Below are 22,468 nucleotides of genomic sequence, written 5' to 3'. Positions count from 1 at the left end.
ATCTTTGTTAATATAGCACTAATTCACAACAGTTGTTATCTCAAGACGCTTTAACTGCAGGTTAAGATCGTTCTCTTTGTGATTCACAAAGACTTAACAGCTGGACTGTTATTTTCTAGAAAACATACCTCTGTTATGTTTTAGCTGACCAAAATAGTAGGGTTGCAAAATTGGAAACTTTCCATGGGAATTAACGGGAATTTATGTGAATAAACCAAGAATTTACTAAATTGAAGGTTGGCTCTTAATAGGGAACTTAAATATAGTTGGGGAAAATATATTTTAGCATAATCCTGACTAAAACAACCAGATTTCATGCAAGTACAGTTGAATATCTATGCTATTTCTCAATCACATGCACATAGCACACTGCTTACTGCAGGGCTATTGAGACCAACCCCGAATTCCCATAAATTCCCAAAAATTCTCATAATTCCCATAATTCCCATTAATTCCCATAAATTCCCATGGAAAGTTTCGAATTTGGAATATTTCGAAAAAAACCCAGCTTAACTTCCCATGGAAATTTACCGGAAATTTTCCACCCCTTTGCAACCCTACAAAAAAGTAAGAGCAGCTATAGCCGGAATTAAGATATCATCCAGGATCTCCTTTCAGATTGTGGATATGAAGGTACAGCACATGTCATAAACCAGGCTGTTTTATATCTATAAGTACAGGTATGGGCTAATTCTGAGCTCCTCTGCAACCCTTTGCATAATGCTTAGTGGGGGCAAGCATATTGTTATAGTAGGTGAGCCATGATGCAGTGCAGGAAGGGATTGGCATCAGGTCAAGTGGTAACTGATCAATACCTTACTGTTAACAGAGCTTTAACAGAAATTGACTTCAATGCATCACTTAACAAATGCTTGAGAATCAGTGAGGGTAAATGTGCCAGTGTTTATGTCAGACATGTGACAAGCAAGACACCACATACCTGAGTTTGTTGATGATCTAGGGAGTCATGCATCACCTTGCTCTGGCATTTTCAAAATTACTGTGTTTGGCCCAAGGTGGGTGCAGCAATTACCTGGCAAACATTTTAATAACCAGTCATATCTCACATACTGCTGGGGGGGGGGGGATAAAATGAAACTGAGAGCACATATCCAACTATTCAAGCTCTACAAATTTGTCTCCAGGGCACACAGTTTGCAGCATATTGGATTTTATTCTGTTTTAGAGTTGCTTCAGAACCAGTTTGCCCCCCAGGCTTTTTAAAAAAAATAAATTAACTTACTGAACACTGCAAGAGTCACTGCTTCGTTTGTACCTTCCCTCAAAAATAGGGCACCACGGATGCAAAAATGAAAAGCCATGGAATTTATTACATTGTTATGTAAGAGACTTGAAACTGGTTCATTCCACAAAAGCCACACTTCTAGCTCCTTAATGGGGAGAATATAATGAACTGCAGCGCACTGTAAACTCAGGAAGTAGTCAACCCCAAGGTTTCCTCAGTATAGGTATCAAGCATTGTTTTAACCCCGTCGAAGTGCTGCCTGACAGCAATGCTTTTAAAGCTCTTCAGAGGTCTTACAAGGCACTTAATGCAGCTCTATGCAAGATGTAAAAAAAGAAACACCTGCCACACAGCCTTTTACTTTAGCAACTATGTAGGGCTGTTGTACAAGAACATCCCTTTCCACATAAGCTCTCTTTCTGGTGCAAGATTAGATAACTGGCAAGCAATCTTCCAATCACCTCTGCTATTAGAAGACAACAAGTTAAAACTGCAAGGCAAACTTCAGAGTGTCTGTGTGTGCTCTGACCTTTTATGCTTTTGTGATGACTTCCACAATTATGAGGAGGTCTTGGGAGACACAACTATCATGTACTTCACAAGAGAAGACAAAAAGAACAAGTTAAAGAACAACAACAACAACAACAAAAGATGAGAAAAGTTGTAAAAAAACAAGGAATTGTGTTGAACAGAAAAGTTTTGTGTAGTCAACACTAGTGTGAAATACCTGATGTGATGGCCCCTGAACCTCAAGTTGTGAACAAATACACTAACCAGGAACTGCTGGAGTCTTCAATAGTGGTGTAGACTTTATAATTGGCTCCACACTGGCAGACACAATGATTAAGAACATACTTGCAGGATTTCAGAACGATCAGGTAGATTAAGGTGCATTGAAATACAATCCTTAACTTTAATTTCAACTAAATGAAACACAAAAGTTTGACACAGCATTGTTGTGTTGTTCTCGTAAGTTCATAAAGGACGTATTAACTGCTTTGTCTTGATGTCTCAATGTTTCCTTTTTTACAGTATTGTAAATATATATATATGTATTTGTTTTCCAGAATATTCCAGCACTGCCTTGCGGTAAAGCCCTCTACTCCTACGAAGGCAAAGAACCAGGCGATCTCCAGTTCTCCAAGGGGGACATCATCATCCTGCGACGCAAAGTTGACGACAACTGGTACCATGGCGAGCTCAATGGTTGCCACGGTTTTCTGCCTGCCAGTTACATCCAGCTGCTGCGTCCCCTGAGCCAAACTCCACCTCAGGGCAAAGCTCTGTACGACTTTGAGGTCAAAGACAAAGACCAGGATAAAGACTGTCTGGCCTTCAGCAAGGTAACACACACAAACATGGAAAGTCTTTTCCATAGCAGACAAAAAGAAACCCTGATTGAATATTATAAATGAAAGAAGGATGAAGAAATTGGAGGGATGTCTGTACTCAAGGTTCACAACAACATTAATACTTAAGTCAAAGAGAACAAAGTTTTATAGTAGGAGAACAGGCTGGTTCTTTGTAGGACCACTAATAATTGATCATGACTGACTTCACACTCTACAGTAGACTGGTTTTCAGAATGTAAATCACAGCCACTTCAAACAGTAGTAAGTACGCTGTCTGCATACCTAAAAGAACATTTGTTCCCTCTTTTTTTCATTCCCCTCTTTGAACAAACTCTTGAATTATTGTGCCACGCTGCAACAATTGTTTCACCCTGCCTCGAGGAGTTTAACTCCTTAGGCAGAGTGAGAATTTATTTTATTATAAACATCCTGCAAGACCCCTGAAATCTTTACCTGTGGGTCCTTATTATTTATTGTGAAAAATATATATAATGACCTATATTTTGTCAGTGCCGGGCAAGCTTGAAAAATGTGGTGTGCTTAGCCACAATACTCTTCATTTAATTAAGCTTCACCACTCTGAAGCCACTGTACCTGCAGAAATGTTGCAAACTGACCTGCAGCAACACATCAAAAGCAGTCAACTACATTAAAGCTGCTTTCATTAAATTGAACCAGTTTAAGTTATAGCTGTTTTTTATGATTATTTGGACTGCTTTGGGCTAAAATTATAAGCTAGATCTACATTCATATACATTACTTTAGTCAACTACAGAAATGCATTGCATTAAGCTCCTTTGGGATTTTCAGCTGGTTATGTAACAGAATGACATTAATACCGATGCTTTTTTTATGACCTACAAAAGCAAACAAGACTATCAGCCAAAGGGTTGATTATTTCTATGTCACTATTTTTGATTTCTAAAATCACAGAACCAGGGAAGGTGTCAGAAAAAGTGATTTCCAAAGAGTTGACAACTGCTTTTTTGTACATTTTACAAAGCAACTCTTCATGGTTGATACTAGTGCTGTGCGATATGACCTAAAATTCATTTCAGGTATAAATTGAATCCCTTCACGGTAACGGTATATATCGCAATATAAACTTTAAGGGCCTGATCTACTCAGATCCCAAATAACGAGCGCTAATTTGCGTGTGCAAATAATAATTTTGCACGTGCTATAAGTGGCCGTGTTGCGGGTGATCTACTAAGACTGCGTGCGCAAATGATAATGAGTGCAAAAGTGGTGTGGACCGCCCTATTTTACGAGGATTTTGCGTGTGCTATCGGCTGTCACCATGTAGAGTTTGAGAGCAGAGTGGTCTTAAGTGATAAATGAAGTTTGAAGCCATGGAGTTGGAGGTCTTTGTGGAAGAGGGAATTAAACACATCGGTGAACTACAGCAGAGACATCTCAGCGTTAGAAACGCGATTTCGGAGGCCATCTGTGAAAACGTGAATGATGTGAGAAAAAAACAGAAGATCTGCCAATGAAATAAACACATCTACTCTTCTCCAAAACACAATCAGTGATTTGATGGAGTTTAGAGAGCAATTTGATGAGGCTTAGTCTGCCACTCTTGCTCTAGAAAAGTTAGGCGTCACTTGGATGAAGACAGTAGCCTCACTGTCCCAGGGAGCAACTTTCGGGTGAACGTTTTTAATGCCTGATATCATCATCCAGCAACTGTCCCAAAGATTCACCAGCTTAAATGGAACTGGGAACATGTTTGAGTCAATTCACCCCAACACACTGCTGCAAGCACGAGATGAGGAGTTACGCAGCGCTGCCTGGCGCAGCTCAGTGAGCACTCATTCTCCAAGTTAAAACTAACTAAGGACCCCTTGATGAGCACGATGGGACAGAATAGACTGAGTGGACATGTCATGTTGTCTATTGAGAATGACAGATCAAAGAAAATGGACATACAGTGCATCATGGACAAGTCCGCGGAGCTTAAGGCTCGTCCAAACAGTGGTGAGTAGGCAGAGTACTTCATATTGATTTTTTGTTTGTATGTGAACATGTGGGCCGCTGTGCCAATTTTACTAAAATTTATAGCTGTTGATACAGTGACCTACTGTGCTCTCATTATATGAAAAAGTTAAAGTGGGTGTCAGAATGATGCGGTCGCTATCCGTGGTGCTGAACTGCTTCGAATTTGTGTTGTTTTATTATTATTATTATTATTATTATTATGTTGTTGTCTTGGTTTGATTGACTAAAACATGTAGTAATGCTTGTAAGCCCCGCTGTTGCCGGCATGTTGTAAAGCGATGTTATGATGAGCTTTACAGTGACTTTTCAGTAACGCTGTGCCAGTTTGCACCTGCCTTTCAAACGTACTAAATATAGACGCAAATACAGCGCGCGCTATCTGCTTCAGGTTTGATAGATCACATTGCATGTGCTAAATGATAACATTTGCATCTCCTCCTCCCAGTATTTTGCGCGTTCTGATAATCTGCATGTATTCTGCATATTCATGAAGGCAAACATGCTAAATGATTTGCGAGTGCTATTTTGCTCATTTGAAAGACGCAATCCTCGGTGCTCCTGGTTAGTACGTCAGCTTTGCGCGCTCTATCAAGTTTGCACGTGTTTTTTTACACACGCAAACCTTTAGTAGATCGGGCCGTAAGTGTAAAAATTATAATGGAAGTTTTGAATGGATTATGTAGTCCCTTAGCAAAACTAAATTGATAAAAAAAGTAAAAAAAAAACAAAAAGAAACAAAAACAGACATAATGTAATTTTGACAACATTTATTGTGCAGATCTCAAAACTCAAAATTATGGTGCAAAATAGTGCAAACGAACAAATAACATTGCTGATATTTAAAAAAAAAAAATACAACTACTCACGGAGGTCTTTTTCAACTTTCTGTCAGAGCTGGCCGTACAGTTTGGGCATTTCTGTTTCATTAATATACTTGCGGCTCGACACTACGTATTATGGTTCAAGGGTTTGAATCATGTCTTGAAACCCGCTGTGCTCCACTGTTTGGAAACGGACCATGTCTTTGCACAAGTGTATCGTAATGGCTTTTGTAGTAGTAGGGCAAACTTTTTTCCTCCCTCCTATCCTGTGTTCAGAGACTGAACTCCGTTGGAGCACATCCTCTGGCTCTCCTCATACTCGAGGACATGTTTTGTTTTTCGATGGTAGAACAAATTGCTCATGTTACCTTTGCTTGCAGGCACTGTCACTCGACACATCTTGCAAATGACGTTTTTCTGCTCACTATCTGACTTTTTAAATCCGAACTAAGTCCAAATCCCCGACTTAGCATCGTTTTTTTTAACCAGCTTCTCCTGCTCTGTGGTCTCTGTGCCTGAAGCAATTTTTACACCGAGGCAGGTACGACGACGTCATCAACAAATGTTATCACGATTGGTTGGTAGAGTCCAAATCTCTTCCATAGGCCAAATTTATATAATTTATACCGTTTACCACATATGCCGCGCATCACCAGTTGATACATTTAACTGTTTAAAGGCAACAGGGTTAAATCATTAATTTAGAATCCCACCCTTAACATACACAGGATAAGATCAGCAAAGATTGTTTAGTCCACAGGGGTGCCAAAATCAACACATACGAAAAGTTCCTCATAGGAGCTTAAAGATAGTGGAAGTTTAACAGATGGTTTGATTGGCCTAGAAATGTCTGCTTTGATGTACTGCCCAACAAACACCATTGACACTGTACACTAAGCATTTTTTTTTTACATGTTCTATCAAGAGCATATTCTGCAGACCTTGTTGTGTTAATAATTTCTCTGGTGGGACATTTAATATCAGTTATAATAATGATTTTCACTAAGTGCCTTCCGGGTCTACCTCTATGTCGACATTTTAATGGATCCTCTTGTTTCCTCGTGAGAAGACCTCATCCAAGACCCCAGGTTATGTTTAATTATGTTCAGTCCAATTGTGAAAAGAAGAGTCCTGTAAGGTTGTGGGTCTAAGCCTGTGTGTGTGTGAAGCATGCACTGCTGCTCTCTTTAAAGCATTATTAGAGTGTCATGCTGCTTTCCATACCCATGTCTCCCTCCATGTGGTACTGTTAAAGGCAATCACATGTAAAAGTGGTATTAATTATTCCTGGTCTTACTGCTTTTAGGTCCCTTCCAGATTGTCTGTCTTTGTTTTTTCGAATTGAATTAAGGCTGTGTTTGGTTGGTTTTCCAATGGCTGTTGTAGATTGATGGCTGACATCTCAGGGATGATGATGTTGACATCTCAAAATCATCCCCATTTGTCAAGGTGTCAGAAAAACCACACTCTGAAAAGGACGGAAATGGAGAGATAAAGCCAGACGTGTGTGTATCCAGGTCTGGTTATGTGTTAACAGTCATTTGTATTCCGTGTACAGTTTTGTTCTTCAAAGCTTATCATTTTGTTCCTGCTGTTACACAGACTCATTTGTGCGAGGACTGAACACTCGACACATCCTCTAACTCGGCGCTCTGAGTGATTCTGCAGAGAGAAAGATGATTAAATTATAGTTTAGTGTACACTTCACTGTAGGTGTTTGCCGCATTGTCATAGTCATAGAGTAACACCATGTTCTACATCCAGATCAACAGACAATGATCACATGTTCATGACTCACATTAGTTTTAATTTTTTTTGGCCTAAACTAATCAAAAGATTGAAGACTACAACTTAAACGAAGCCATATACTCACGCAGAGACTCATGCCCCCTGTGGCGTGCTCTATGAGTGTTGTCATGCAGAACCAGTGTGTGTGATATTGTTTCTCAGTGTGAGAAGTAATTACTCAGTATGGCTAATACTAAGTCATTTACCAGCATTATCACTGCCGTCCCTAATGGTCTAACCAATGCAAGAGGAGAAGAAGAAAAAAGACATTGTACTTCCAAAGAGAAATCTCAGGCTGTAAGTAGGGCTGGGCGATATGGCCTATAACTAATACTGCAATATTTGTAGGCTATATCTTGATAGGCAACATATTTTTTAATCTCCTTTCATAACTGTTCAAATTTTAAATTCAACCATTTGGTTCATAAAATGACATCAGTTTGATGACACCCTTCAACTGGACTTTTTAAAATGTGCATGCAAAAAGTGGAAAATCACAGTCTAGTCATGTTTGGTGCAAGGTGTGAATGCTCATGCTTGAAGCCGGTCACTTGTGTTCCGACCACTAGAAACCACATGTTGATGCAAAAATATGAACAACCTCACTGAGCACATGCAAATTTGCATGGGCTTTTTCATTCTTACCCTACCTCCTGTCCTGATACAAAACATACATGTATGGAGGACACTTTTCTAGATTGGGAGTGTGCTATCTGTTGTGAGAAGGGCATTAGGAGAGAGTGATAGAAGTGAAACTCCAAAGAAGACAAAAGACGACATAGACAAAGCATTAAAATAATTTACAAGACACAAAAAGAAAACAAGAAGATAATGACCCGACAGCCCCCAGATCAAGACTCACAACCAGATAGTAATATCTCATAGCATATGCTGCTTAAGTAGTAAAACACACACTGGTAAAGAGGTCAACAGATATATGGCACCATGCCACAAGCCCTCCTAAGAGAAGGAGAGGGCAAACGACATCCCACCAAAACAGCAAAAGGAGATAGGAAAATTAAATTCTTATTTATGAAATAAGGTTCAAATTGGGAGGCACTCCACCTTTTTGTAACAAGTCTGTAATGTCATAAGGTACAGTCATGGCCAAAAGTTTTGAGAATGACACAACTATTAATTTTCACAAAGTCTGCTGTTTCAGTTTTTATAATGGCAATTTGCATATACTCCAGAATGTTATGAGGAGTGATCAGCTCAACTGCAATTAATTGCAAAGTCCCTCTTTGCCTTGAAAATGAACTTTATCACCAAAAACACATTTCCACTGCATTTCAGCCCTGCCACAAAAGGACCAACTAACATCATTTCAATGACACACAGGTGTCACACACATTAACACAGGTGTGGGTGTTGATGAGGACAAGGCTGGCGATTAATCTGTCATGATTGAGTGACTGGACACTTTAAAAGGAAGATGGTGCATGACACCATTGTTCCTCATCTGTTAGCCATGGTTACCTGCAAGGAAACATGTGCAGCCATCATTGCATTGCACAAAAAGGGCCTAACAGGGAAGTTTATAGCAGCGAGTAAGATTGCACCTCAGTCAACCATCTATCGAATTATCAAGAACTTCAAGGAGAGAGGTTCAATTGTTGCCAAACAGGCTCCAGGGTGCCCAAGAAAGTCCAGCAAGCGCCAGGACCGTCTACTGAAGGTGTTACAGCTGCGGGATCGGGCCACCACCAGTGCAGAGCTTGCTCAGGCATGGCAGCAGGCAGGTGTGAGTGCATCTGCACGCACAGTGAGGCAAAGACTTTTGGAGGAAGGCCTGGTGTCAAGGAGAGCAGCAAAGAAGCCACTTCTCTCCAGTAAAAACATCAGGGACAGACTGATATTCTGCAGAAGGTACAGGGACTGGACTGCTGAGGACTGGGGTAAAGTCATTTTCTCTGATGAATCCCCTTTCCGATTGTTTCGGGCATCTGGAGGAAGGCTTGTTCGGAGAAGACCAGGTGAGCGCTACCATCAGTCCTGTCTCTTGCCAACAGTGAAGCATCCTGAGACCATTCATGTGTGGGGTTGCTTTTCGGTCAAGGGAGTGGGCTCTCTCACAATCTTGCCTAAAAACACAGCCATGAATAAAGAATGGTACCAGAAAGTCCTCCGAGAGCAACTTCTCCCAACCATCCAAGGGCAGTTTGGTGATGAAGAATGCCTTTTCCAGCATGATGGAGCACCTTGCCATAAAGCAAAAGTCATAACAAAATGGCTCGGGGAACAAAACATTAAGATTTTGGGCCCTTGGCCAGGAAACTCCCCAGATCTTAATCCCATTGAGAACTTGTGATCAATCCTCAAGAGGCGGGTGGACAATCAAAAACCCACAAATTCTGACAAACTCCAAGCATTGATTATGCAAGAATGGACTGTCATCAGTCAGGATTTGGTCCAGAAGTTGATTGACAGCATGCCAGGGAGAATTACAGAGGTCTTGAAAAAGAAGGGTCAACACTGCAAATATTGACTTATTGCATGAATTCTGTGTAATTCTCAATAAAAGCTTTTGATACTTATGAAATGCTTCTAATTGTATTTCATTATACCATAGAAACATCTGACAAAAACACCTAAAAACCCTGAAGCAGCAGACTTTGTGAAAATGTAATATTTGTGTCATTCTCAAAACTTTTGGCCATGACTGTAGATAAACTAAGACTGGTTGCCAAATTTAAATAAAATACCTGTTGTTCCCTTTTAACTTCGCAGAGAGGCTTTCCATTAGTACAACCTTGTATAGTTATCTGTACCACTGTGTTACTGTTGGTGGTTTGTCTTTAATCCACTGAAAAAAAATACACTTTCTTGCTAGTAATACAAATTTCATTAGGAGGATGTATTGAGATGGATTAAGTTCTAGACCGTCTTGATCTTCCCTCCTCTTTGATTACCCCAATTAGTTTCACCTGTGTCTTTTGTCACACCTGTGTCAATTACCCTTTGTATTTAGTTTCCCTGTGTGCAACTCTCTTGGTCTGATCACTGAGTCTTTCCCTCAGTCTGTCCTTGCATCTTCCTTGTGTTCTCTGTTGTGGTTCTTGTGTTTTCGTTTGGACATTCTTGGATTTGTTAATGGACGTTTTTAAGTGAGTTTTGTTTTAACTTTTGCCATTTTTTTGTTCTTTTATTTAATAAACTTTCACTTTTCATATGTATGTTTTTAAAATTTCATACACATCCAAACAGTTTTCTCTCTAGTGTTTAAGAATTGAAAGCTCTAACACTGCTACCAAAAACCTCTGCAGAATATGAATGCATTCAGGATCTATCAAAGTGAAAGCATTAAAGAAATTATGCTCAATCAAGCATTTGTTCAACAAAATATAAGATACATTCTCCCATTCATTCAACCCCTGTTTATTTTCAGAACCATACCAAATTGGGCAAATTTCAGCAGTAGTGTTGCTAATGTGTGTGTGTGGGTTTGTGTGTATGTGTCGTCTCACTCATTTCCTCTCTCTCCAGGATGAGGTCCTGACAGTAATCAGGCGGGTGGACGAGAACTGGGCAGAAGGCATGCTGGGAGACAAGATTGGCATCTTCCCCATTCTCTATGTGGAGGTAGACAGACATTACACACACACACACACGAACACACACAAAAACTACTTTGATATTAAATTACAAAGAAAGCTGTAAAACAACAGCAATGTTGCAGCAGAAAACCCATATTAAAGTGAACCATTAATCATACTGAGGCTGTTAAGAGAGGAGGATGAAAATGTTTCTTTTCTCCAGGGGAAAAATTGTTCACTCGCCGCTTTGACAAAACAAACCCTGAACTTCCCGTTTGAAGCATCTACTTGGATGATAAGTAGCCATCAGCAGTATGCAGAAACACACATTAGTAATGCTTCACTGAACTGATTGCATATTTGGCAAAAAAAAACAACTCTCATAATCATAATTTGTGTCAGTCGTCTGTTGTCATTACATTCGTCCGTCTTCTTTGTGTACTTCAGCAGCTTTTTTACTTCAATGAAATGACAGTGAGTGTTGTGTGTGTCTAAGAAGGTTATTTTGAGCTCCCCTATCATCTTTTCTAACCCTCCTACCTGGGTTGGAGGAGGCTGAAACTGTCAGACTTTGGGATTATAGGGGTGAACTTGGATTCAGTGTTACACATTTGAAATGCATTCAAGCAGCAGAAAAAGTGTTTGTTCATTAACCTCCATCAAACATTGTGGAGAAAATTAAAATGTCCCAGAATTACTTATAGAAATGCTGTTTGAAGCTGACGCTGTGATGGAGTTTTCTTTAAAGGATTTCCTCTCTGCAAAAAGGATAAAAACCCAAAACATTATACCTTCTTTCATCATGCCATGCCTGTCAAGAATGAAATATAGTTTTCTTTAATCCTTGTGCAAATGAACAAAAACGCATGCACAATTTGCAAGGGATCACATTAGAGCCAATCAAACCGTGGTGAAAATCCATCTGCAGAAACATGAAGGTCTCGCTGTAGTTAAGGTTTCTCTCTCTCTCCATCACCACCAATTTGCATTCACACTGATTCTCTCTCATGGCCCCGGTCACAACAAATGATCAAACCTTCAAAACTGACAGGAGGTTCAGTCAAACTGGGAGGTACTGCTCAGTTCTGGTTGTTTGTGGAGACAAAAAAGACTCTCACCCAGTGTGTGAATTCATGTAGCTTAGAGAAATCCATTAAGGTGGAGATTAGAGAGACAGAGATACTAATGGAATGACTCATCCTTTATTCTGCTTTTCACTTTCATTTTGTTTTTCATCTGCTGTTAAGGGAAAATGCCTTTAATGACAAAAACTCAAGTATGAGACAATCACATTGAATTGATATCTAAATCAACACAGAGACCGACTTAAAATCTCTCTTCTGCTAATGTTTGTTTATGCTTTGCCATTTTTCAAACATACGGACGTAAACATGCTCGTTCTCTCTTTGTATTCGTATTTTTATTGGTCTTGACTCTCAGCGATGCAGTCATGTCCCTGAAATTAGCTGTTTGACCAAACATCTCTCTTAAGTGACCATGATTAAGGCTCCGACTGAGAGAAGTCATGACAAATACACACAGACACACTGGGGTTCCCATTAGATAGAGATGCATTAATAATTTAGAGCTCAACCATCACTCAGACACAGCAGGGGTCAGTGTGCGTGTGCGTGTGTGTGTGCGTGTGTGTGAGTGTGTCTGTGTGTGTGTGTTTGTGTGTGTGTGTGTGTGTGTGTGTGTGTGTGTGTGTGTGTGTGTGTGTGTGTGTGCTTGTAGTGAGAGCTTAATGAGAAGGCCCCATCTGGTCTTCTGCTGATCTGTGAGTGTTTGTGTTTGTGTCTCACTGGATTTAAAGTACCTCTTAAAGCTGTTGTGTCACAGCTCAGATGTGAATGCAGACTGCTTGTGATAAGATTTGGTGTCTGGATTCATCAATTAGTGTTGAAGGGTTTCCAGATGATAGGGATGCCCATCACACAATCCAAATTACAAGGGAAGAGTGTAAAGTGATGGGCAGTCCCTACAATTGAAGAGTACGGTTGCTGATCTTCATTGGGAGAAACGTGCTGCAAATTCAGAAGTGATGCACATTCGTAGACATGTGCTTAAGTCCAGAACAAATCTGAACAATGGAAACACTACAAATTAAAATATGCTTCAAATAGCCCGTACAACTACATAAACTACAAATATGCTACAAATAAACTACAAAATTAATAAACAAACAAAGAAAACGCATGCAAAAGAAAAAAGCTGGGAATCGAGACATGACAACAGAAGTGCTCCAGGCCGCGAGAAACAAGTGACGTGAACTGTTTTTACCCAAGTTGAACTCAAAGAGATCTATTGGTTAGATGTGAGAGTGTCGTCGTAAAACAACAGGGAGTAACATTGAAAGTAAATGGGCTAATTGAGCTCCGCTGCTAATGCACACTTGGTTATTTGGAGCCTGACAGCTGGCAGAGTCAGCTAATAGTACCGTTAGCTATGTGGCTAACCAAGAGTCATAGCATACACTATCCACATTTAAGTAGCTGCAACATTAGTATAGCATAACAATCCATCACAAAGTTGTGTCGGTTTATTCATGTTATAAAGTTGTGCTTATCCACAGGAGTCAGTGAGGCCCAACTTTCACAAAAAGTTAGTCCTTGTCTATCGTTATGTGGTCAAGCGGCAACCTCCGGTCTCAAACTATGAAGCCCATGCGGAGTCGTTATAAACTGCAATTCATCGAGAATCCGCTTGAGGCTGGCTGCAGAAACACCGGAAGCCACATAAACACCCATTCAAAAAAGACGATCTTTGCAGCATTAATAAAAATGTTTACAGCCTGGTTATAAAAAACAGCTTGACCCTATGAAGCTAATTTCTCTATCGGCACACACTGTAGTGGGGTGAATTTTTTTCTAACGTGACGGTTCAGAAGAAGTTACAAGTTTTTGCCCAAATAAGGACATGACTGACTTGACTCCCGGTGGGGAACACATAACTGTTGGCTAGGAGGCTCAAATCCTCCTCTTTACGGCAGACTCTGCCTGGTTGAGTTCCACATTTCCAATACGGCTGCCGCCGTCAATTGGCTTCAAAACAGCGCTTAGGAACAGATGGGTGATGTCACGGATACTACATCCATATTTAATACAGTCTATGGGTTTGCCTTGTTTGTCTTTTGTATGTTTTTCTGGGATTTTTTATGTTATTTGAATGGTTTGTATATTCTCCTGCATGTTTTCTTTTATATCGTCATATATATATATATTGTGACTTTTCTCTTAATGAAGATCATTTGAGCTAGCTAGGTTGGCTTTGTCAGCAAAAATAAGGCCAGTTTCAGTAATTCATCTGTGAGTATAATGCCTTTTATAGGCCTACACACTGCACAGTGACACTTGATTTAACTGTGAATAACTATAAAGTTGTCATTACAAAGAAACCTCACAGAAACTTTGTATTACCAATTATATAATACAACTTGCACAGCTCTGTTGCACTGAGTTGTGGAAGTTTTCTTTGCTGGAGCCTCATGCTATTAGACCCCTGCTGAGCGAACACAGTGGTAACCTTGAAGTGAAAGACTGCCTTTTATACACAACACTGAGGTCAGTGTGAACGCATTGAGAAAACATCAGACACACATTGAAACACACAAAGCTTGCAGGGCCTTGTAGTGGTCTAACTTTTTTCATACAGATACCAGTACAATCCTTTGTTGTTCTCGCTGTTGCCAGTTAATGATGTCTTTGATGAATGACTTCACATAACACATAACTACAAACCTTTTTGAAATGTGAAATAAAAAATAAAAAGTCCACAGTCAAAAAATATCTTTTGATAACTGAGAAAAAAGTTTTCTACCAACTGCCTCTATCACTGAACATCAAATATATTCTCTATTCAAAGGCGTTTTTCCACCGCAGGAACTTTACCCCAGAACTAGGGACTTTAGCCCTGAACTACGTGCGTTTCGACCGGAGGAACCAGGGTCTAAATTTAGTTCAGGGGTAGATAATCTCCCCCCTGAAAAGCGCCTGCTTGGGGGGTAGTACTTTTCAAAGGTCCTGGGACTTTGGGTTGAACGTAACAGTGTTTGTGACACAGAGGGAGTTCCTGGGAATGCATACTAGTTTAGTTTTTTATTAAGATTTCAAAATATTATTTAATATAATTGTTTTTCTCCATACGTCACTGGCCTGATTTGCACAATCTACCAGGGACTTCAGCCTGTGGTCTAAACGCAGACAACAATGGGGGCACAGGAACCTTTTAGTTCCGGGGGAAGTAGTTCTGGGGGCTAAAAGACCCCAGAACTCTTGGTTGAAATGCACCTCAAGTGAATTGGGGAGCTATCTTAGGGAAAATGTAGCACCTGTGTGCCAACAGGACAATTGAATGTGTGTTCAGATATAAGTTGTAGGAAGATTCAAGTGGGCTGGGTGTGCTTGTTTCCTGTCGTTTCAGGTGGGTGATGATTTATCTGAATCTATATAAAGCTTTTGACGGTTTATTGAGTTTACTTTGACTGAATTAATGTTGTCATAAAAATACTACCCTCGCCTTGACTTTGGTGAGATGAGCTGATTGATATGTGTGTGTCCTGGCAGTATAGGTGGTTCTGAGGTCAGCTTTGAGTGCAGTTATGGGGAAGATTCATGCAAATGAGAGAGAGCTGAGGACAGCTTTATGATGGATTTAGGTAGCACATCATTACCTCTGTCTCATGCTTTCTTTCTCTCTGTTTCTCTCTGTTTCTCTCTTCACAAATCTCACTGCCTCTGCGGCAGGAGATAGTTTGCACGCACCTGCTCCCGGTTTATGTGTGTGCGTACGTGTGAGTGCGCATGAACATGCATGTATCTTGCTGGCTTATCATTTTTTCGCAGTGCAGCTCATCAGCTCGAGTCTCAGTGTTACCTGGAGAGACCCCGCCCCCCTCAACCCTCTGAGAGGTGTGGAGCACAGAGAGTACAGTTAGCTCAACACATAATAGATGACCTTGGAGATTTCATTCAGCCAAAAACACCCACTGAAGAATAGTCTCTATCAACGATCTCTCTCTCTCTCTCTCTCTCTCTCTCTCTCTCTCTCTCTCTCTCTCTCTCTCTCCCTCTCTACACACACACACACATACACACACACACTCACATTCCCTTATCTCCCTTACTGCAGCATGACCAGGCACTAAAGCAGTGGTTATTTAAGAGACACCAGCTCAGCAGACATTTGTTTGAGTGTGTGTGCATGGGAAAAGTTATGTGACTGGTTGGAATATACTTTGAGTTTGTTGCCTCGCTGACCTTATATGTACGTGTTTGTTTGTTCCTGGGTGTGTGTGTGTTAGTTTGCTAGTCTGCCTCATGAGAGCAAACTGAGTTATATCAGCAGCATCAATCCATCATGCTTATTAGCATATGATTTGGCTTTGATTAGCATATCTATTAATATGGAAATGAAACATCACTTACACTGAGCCCAAACGGGCCGACCCCGTACGTACACTCTCTCTCTCTCTCTCTCTCTCTCTCTCTCTCTCTCTCCATCTCTCTCTCTTTCTTTCACTCTCTCTCTCTCTCTCTCTCACATGCACATGCAGGCAAACAGCAACACACAAACAAACCCACATGGAAAGAAATGCTTGACTTTGTCTCGGGGGATTGTTCAGGAGGTTGAGGTTACACTGAGCAGACATGATTGCGATGTTAATTTTTTAGAGGGCGTTTGTTAGTTTTTGTCCCTTTTTTCATTTTGACCTCTCTGTGTGTAGCTGTGCGGTGCATGTACGTGTGTATGTGTTCATGCCTTAGGACAGTATCTCAGAAAGCGTGCCCTCTAAATATCACAGAGAATATCCATACAGAGGTTTACATTGATAATACAGGCACTACACTCCTGTACTGTAGGTGTAATATTTGCTTCACATGTTTGCTTTTGCAGAGAGAAGTGTTGAGCACTGCGCGCAGGCAGTGTTATATTTAGAATTACACTGAAGCAGGTGTTAGACAAACTATTGTTGCAGAGGACAAATCTTTCTTCCTCTTGTTTCATTGCATGTAAGTAATAGTAGTTTTTAGGACTTTGAAAAGTAGAAAATTTCCCAAAATTGGCCTGAACCATTAGTCCAATCACTCACAATGAGGCTTTTGCCTACAGTTTGTTTGATCTTGACAGCTTTCGCTGTTCAAATCATGGACTGGAGAAAATCTGAGCAAGCTCTACACTGACTTTTACCTGAGCTCACAAAACCCTTAGCAGAGGCAGAGACTGAGACATTCGACATCGACGAACATGAGCACATAAAAGAAACCACAGCTAATAGCAGTGCTGGATAAGGCTGGGGAGGTAGAGGGAGTTAAATTAGAAGCAGCAGGTAGTGCAGGAACATTGAAAAGCAGTGTGAGTGTCAGAGAAGGCAGGATTAATGAGCACCAGTCTGCTTGTGGTGACTGTACTGATGATTGATTGACAGGTACATGGGACATGTGACAAAAAAAACTAATCCCATGCTTTCCTGAAGTTCTGCGAAGCTTTGTTATTGTCACAATTCTGCCCATTTTCAGCTTCCCAACTATTGACTGTTTGTCTATTAATGATCCAAGTTTTCCTCTAGCCACAGGACAGAAAACAAACCAGTATAATGCAATGTAAGCTTTTTTTCTTTTGTTACAACCATTAAAATAGTGCAACTTCTTGCTTAACTGCATGTGGAACCTGTCCTCCCATTTCCACAACTTTTTCCCTGCAACTCTGATAAACAAATCTAGCTTAGTTTATATGACACGTGGAGATACAGTTAGAATTTGCAGCCAGCAGCAATGAGATGGGAGTTGCAGTATAATATCTTTCCGGGTGCAGGTGGTGAGAAATAAACTGATCCCCCACTGTCAATGTTTCCAGACAATATTCATGCTGTTGGCCGCCACAATTGAGCATCAGGTTTTTGATATCTTGTGCTCACTTGGAAGTCGTATGAAGCTGTGTCAGTGCTGGATTTGACAAGTAAAATCCTTACCTGATGAAAGGGAGACTGCACACTAACTTAAAGCTGGGGTTGGTAGTCAGATTTAGATACACTTTTTGTTATACTGTTTAAAATGATCTTTATGTACCGATGGCAATCAATACATAATGTGTTCTTAAAAAAAGAGTGTGTGATGGGGAAAAATACAGACATGATAGTATGCTGTTCTTGCTTTGATTAGAAGCTAGAAACATTCACACACACCAGACCTTCTGTGATTTGCATACTGTTATCTGTTCCCATTGCTGAGGAGCAGACCATAAGGTGAGAAGTCAGGAAGGTGACTAGGAAGCAAGAGGTCGTTAAAAGCTCTCTTGTTTGTCTTACAGTTCTTTGAAGATGTTTAAGGATTTGTTAATCTTATTCTCTGAAGAGAATAAGTAACGTGTTGTATCTTCACTCTCGGTCAGTTGAGCAGACCTTGTCTCAGTTGTTAGATCACTCTGCCAGCTGACTGCTTTACAAAGCTCACTGAAGGCCAGAATAAAGCTCACAAAGACAAACCGTTGTAGTTTGAGTCTATCTTTTCCAGATTTCCACCACAAGTAAAAAAAAAACGCTATCTACAGCCAGAGTAAACCTGGGAAAACACCAACCAATACCTGCCTTTGGGAGCCAAAATATGGAACCAATCAAATCCCGTCCTGCCATTCGGCCCGCCTCCTGCGCGTACATTTCATGTTTGTTTGTGTTTTGAACTTTCACTATGATAATGTTTTGGTGTTTTCTTACCGCTGAGTGAGACATGAGTTGACGAAGTGCAAAACACAAACGATGTGCTGAGGACCGGTTTTGAATCAGTCACAATCATATGGTCGCGAATCAGCGGGGGTGTCGTTTTGGAGGCTAGTTTTCCATGGCTAAGCTTTGAGGACAGGATGCCTTCTCATCTAATCTTAAAGAGAGACTGTGAATTAATAAAACACCATATGGAAAGAGAGTAATCTCATTCTATCAGCAGACTTCTTTTATAGAACCTGACAAACTGTGTACTTCTTATTAAAACAACCAGACTCATCGAGTAACAGAATAAGACGAGGAACCTTGAACTCAACTTTTAAATTAAAGTTAAAAAAATTGTTTTATCCTAAGAATCCTGAGCTGTGACCAGAAAATTGAATACATCTAGCTAATTAAGTTCCTAATGTATGAAGACATGTGGTACAATTTTTGTATGATGGCATGTTCATTCAAGAGTATAGCCACCCAGTCCTGAAATTGAGCTCATTTGACATTCAAAATTGTTAAGTTTGATACATTTGGCATGAAAATGTAGTTGGAGCGATAGCGTCGACTATGAAAACATATCAAGTCTCCAATGTCAAGTATCATCAAACTTTTTTTGTCCTGATGGAGGAAAACCACTGGATTTAACTTCATTGTCAGATTGTACCCAAAAATGAACTTAAATGACACAAAGAAAGAAGAGAAAGAATAATCTTGCTTAGCAAAAGGGATGCTCTCATTCAGAGAGGAAGTGTGTGGGAGTATTTGTGTGTTTGACAGAGAGACAGTGAGAGTGTGTGTTACGCTGAAGGAGTCTCTCTGGGCCAGCTGTTGTAAGTGATGATTGTTATGCTGCTGGTTTGAAAAGCTGCCAACAAGAACAAGGGAGGAGAGGCCACACAAAAACACTTCTCGTGCATGCTGGAGGTCTTGTTATGAATGTGAACCACTGAGGACTGAAATCTAACACCTGAACTTCTCCTCTCTCCTCCCTCCTTTTGATCTGTCAACCACTTTTTTCTCTCCCTTTTTTCTCCTCCCAGTTAAATGAAACAGCCAAGCAGCTGATGGAGATCGACAAGCCCACGTCAACTAATGCTCCAGGTCCAAGCTCTGAGCCAGCCTCATTGGGCCCCTGCTCTCCTGGCCCCTCCCCCAGCGCATCCCCGTCCAATGGGAACGGCTCTGGCCATCGAAGAGGAGAGGGGAAGAAAAATGCAAAGAAGAGGCATTCGTTCTCGGCGCTGTCTGTCAGTCAGAGGGCCGCCCAACTCAACAACAGACACAGTATGGAGATCTCCCATCCGGTCCTCATCAGCTCCTCTGACCCCAGAGCTGCCGCCCGCATCCAGGTAAAAACACAAAAACATACTTCATATAAAAAATCTGGTGCCAATTGCCAGTGCAGGCATTAAGAAACTTCTCAAGTGAACACTCTATCGTTTTACAAGTGTTCCCACCGAATTGATTAAGTAGAACTTTTGATTTGTACAGATGTGTACCAAAACGGTTCAGTGCAGAGCTAAAGGTAATTAGAATACAAGGTCCCACACACCACACACCACACACACAGCATGCATAGCCTGTCATATAGGCTACACTCACTCTTCCTGTGGTCAAATTTGTGCTGTGAACTCAAACAGCTGTTACATGTGATCATCAGTGTATGTGACCATGAAGGGCAGGAAGGAAGGGCTGAATGGAGCAGCAAAAAAACACATCAAGCCTCTTGCAGGAGACACAACTAAAGCAGGTGGCTATATAGTTAGTAGCCCTGTCATAACATCTTAATTCCTAAAATCTGGTTTCGGCAGGGTAGCTAATGTCAAGTGTAGTAAACAGTGGCACGTGGCATTTCTGTGTGTGCGTTAGTGGGCACCTGTTTGTGTGTGTGTTAGCCTAACCTCACAACACTCCAACATGAAGACAGCAGAGCAACATGAAAAGAGAAAGGTCAGCAAATTCTGTATAGTTATTTATTAATGACGTGGCTCTTTTGGTAGGCTACGAACATTAATCTAATATGTGTTGAACTGACCTCTGAAATTTGCTCGACAAACAAAGAATCTGCCCACATTTGATGCTTTGCGTAGTATGAATTTGGTTTATTTTGAATTTTTACTATGCGTCAGAGGTGGGAGAAAGCCATTGTTTTGCAAGTCTCAAGTAAATCTCAAGTCTTCAATCCCAAGTCTTGAGTCAAGTCTCAAGTAAAGATGTGCAAGTCCAAGTCAAGTCTCGAGCAAAGACAAGACAAGTCGAGTCAGGTCCGAAGTCATAGGCTTGAAATTTTCGAGTCCTTAAAAATGTCATGAGTCCTGCTTACCAAATAAAATGCCATTTTAACAATGTAACAGTCTATTGAACTTGACAAATACAATGAATGCATTTTGAATTGTTTTTTTTTTTTTAAATAAAATAAAACCAGTGTGACAAGACTTAGTCACAGAAAAAGAGAAAATGGTCTTCATTCGGTGTTTACATTGACTCTTATTGACATTTTGTTGAAAGAGGTAGAAAACTGAAATAAGACCAGTGTGAGCGGCAGAACTTAACCTCAAAGAAAAAGTCATTTTAACTCATCTAATGCTCAAAATCTCAAGTTTTTCAAGTCATCAGACGAAAGTCCGAGTCAAGTCCCGAGTCATTCATGCCAAAGTCCAAGTCGAGTTCCAAGTCTTTGATGATATTGTCAAGTCGAGTCAAAGTCATCAAAATTGTGACTCAAGTCTGACTTGAGTTCAAGTCGCGTAACTCAAGCCCACACCTCTGCTATGTGTCATTTAAAACGAAAAAAAAAAAGAAGTCGGAGCAGGTCTACAAGCCTGAACTGTCGATGCTGCGCTTTAGACATTGTGTAGAAGTTCTTTCATTTCCTAAAGCAGGAAAATAAATGTTGTGTTGTGTTCATTTTCATTACTGTACCCAAAATCTACCAAACCAAGACTTCAAAACCGAAAACAGAACCAAAATGGAAATGTTTTTAACCCGTCACCCCTAGTATTGGATCAACACAATAAGAATCTGGTTCCCCAGAGTTTTTCTGAAATTCCGGCATATAAATGTGTAGGTTTTAAAGAAGTAACGTAGTGGTAGTAGTGGAAAATGTCCTCTAAGCGCTTCCTGTAGCCAAGCCAGTATGCGGTATACAGGGGAAATTGCTACAAGCCAGCATATTTGCTGATGCAGATGTACAGTATGTTCAATCGCTGCTGACTTCTATATGCAGTACTAAAGCATGTACATTTCACAAGACAGAGTTCCTTTTGGACACTCCTTACCACTCGATTTAATAATACTCTTATTCTCCAATCCTCGACTCTGACGGTCCCATGTAAATACAATCATTCCTCTTTTTGATAGCTGTAGACTGGAGACACATTGCTTTTATATTTATTGCCTCTGGTTGCTTTCACACCTGGATTCAATGTGTTTTGGAATAACACCCAGGATGCATATTGAGAGGCTTGAAGTGCTGCCGGCACATATTGCAAGCAATGTTTTATCGTAAATGGGAAAAACTCACTTAGTTTATGTGTGTGTGTGTGTTTGTCTGTGTGTGTCTTTGTGTATCTTTTAGGATGCGTCTCATCCGGGTCCCTCTCCCTCCTCGGCAGGGGTACTGGTGCCCCCCAAAGTGGCATCCATAACCTCTGAGCTGCTGGCCCATGCCAAGGTGCAGCTGCCACTCAACATGTGAGTATATGTCAGCTCACGCACCTAACACCTGGACTTTTAGCCTTCTCTTCCATCCACCTGTTCTGCTTTTCACCACGGTGGATTTGTGCCTGAGATCCATCATGATTGCAGAACCCGCCTCCTGGCAGCGTTAAAAATATTTCCTCTTTTGTGCCCGGAGTTATTGGCCGTGTTCCACCACCTCTGCAACCGCATTTACTCCTCCACTGGTCAAGGATGAAAATCCCCTCAGGAAGGAAAAATACAGTCACACACCGCTCGTTCAGTTGTGAGATGTTTACATTTGAGTTTTATAAAAAGCATTTCCTGGTACAGACATA

General features: G+C 40.7%; 1 protein-coding gene across 2 annotated transcripts in view; it reads left to right on the top strand.

The window, feature by feature from the left end:
- The window catches only part of LOC117819726 (E3 ubiquitin-protein ligase SH3RF3-like), a 167,065-nt gene that overhangs the window by 109,667 nt on the left and 34,930 nt on the right, over positions 1-22,468 (top strand). For both annotated transcript variants that reach the window (XM_034693158.1, XM_034693156.1), the window contains 4 exons: positions 2,314-2,589; positions 10,695-10,790; positions 19,493-19,801; positions 22,030-22,145. In XM_034693158.1, the coding sequence (XP_034549049.1) occupies positions 2,314-2,589; positions 10,695-10,790; positions 19,493-19,801; positions 22,030-22,145 (797 nt within the window). The remainder of the gene's footprint in view (positions 1-2,313; positions 2,590-10,694; positions 10,791-19,492; positions 19,802-22,029; positions 22,146-22,468) is intronic.

The sequence above is a fragment of the Notolabrus celidotus genome, chromosome 10 (assembly GCF_009762535.1).
Source record: "Notolabrus celidotus isolate fNotCel1 chromosome 10, fNotCel1.pri, whole genome shotgun sequence".
NCBI lineage: Eukaryota > Metazoa > Chordata > Actinopteri > Labriformes > Labridae > Notolabrus > Notolabrus celidotus.
This window is presented reverse-complemented; position numbering and strand designations above follow the sequence as displayed.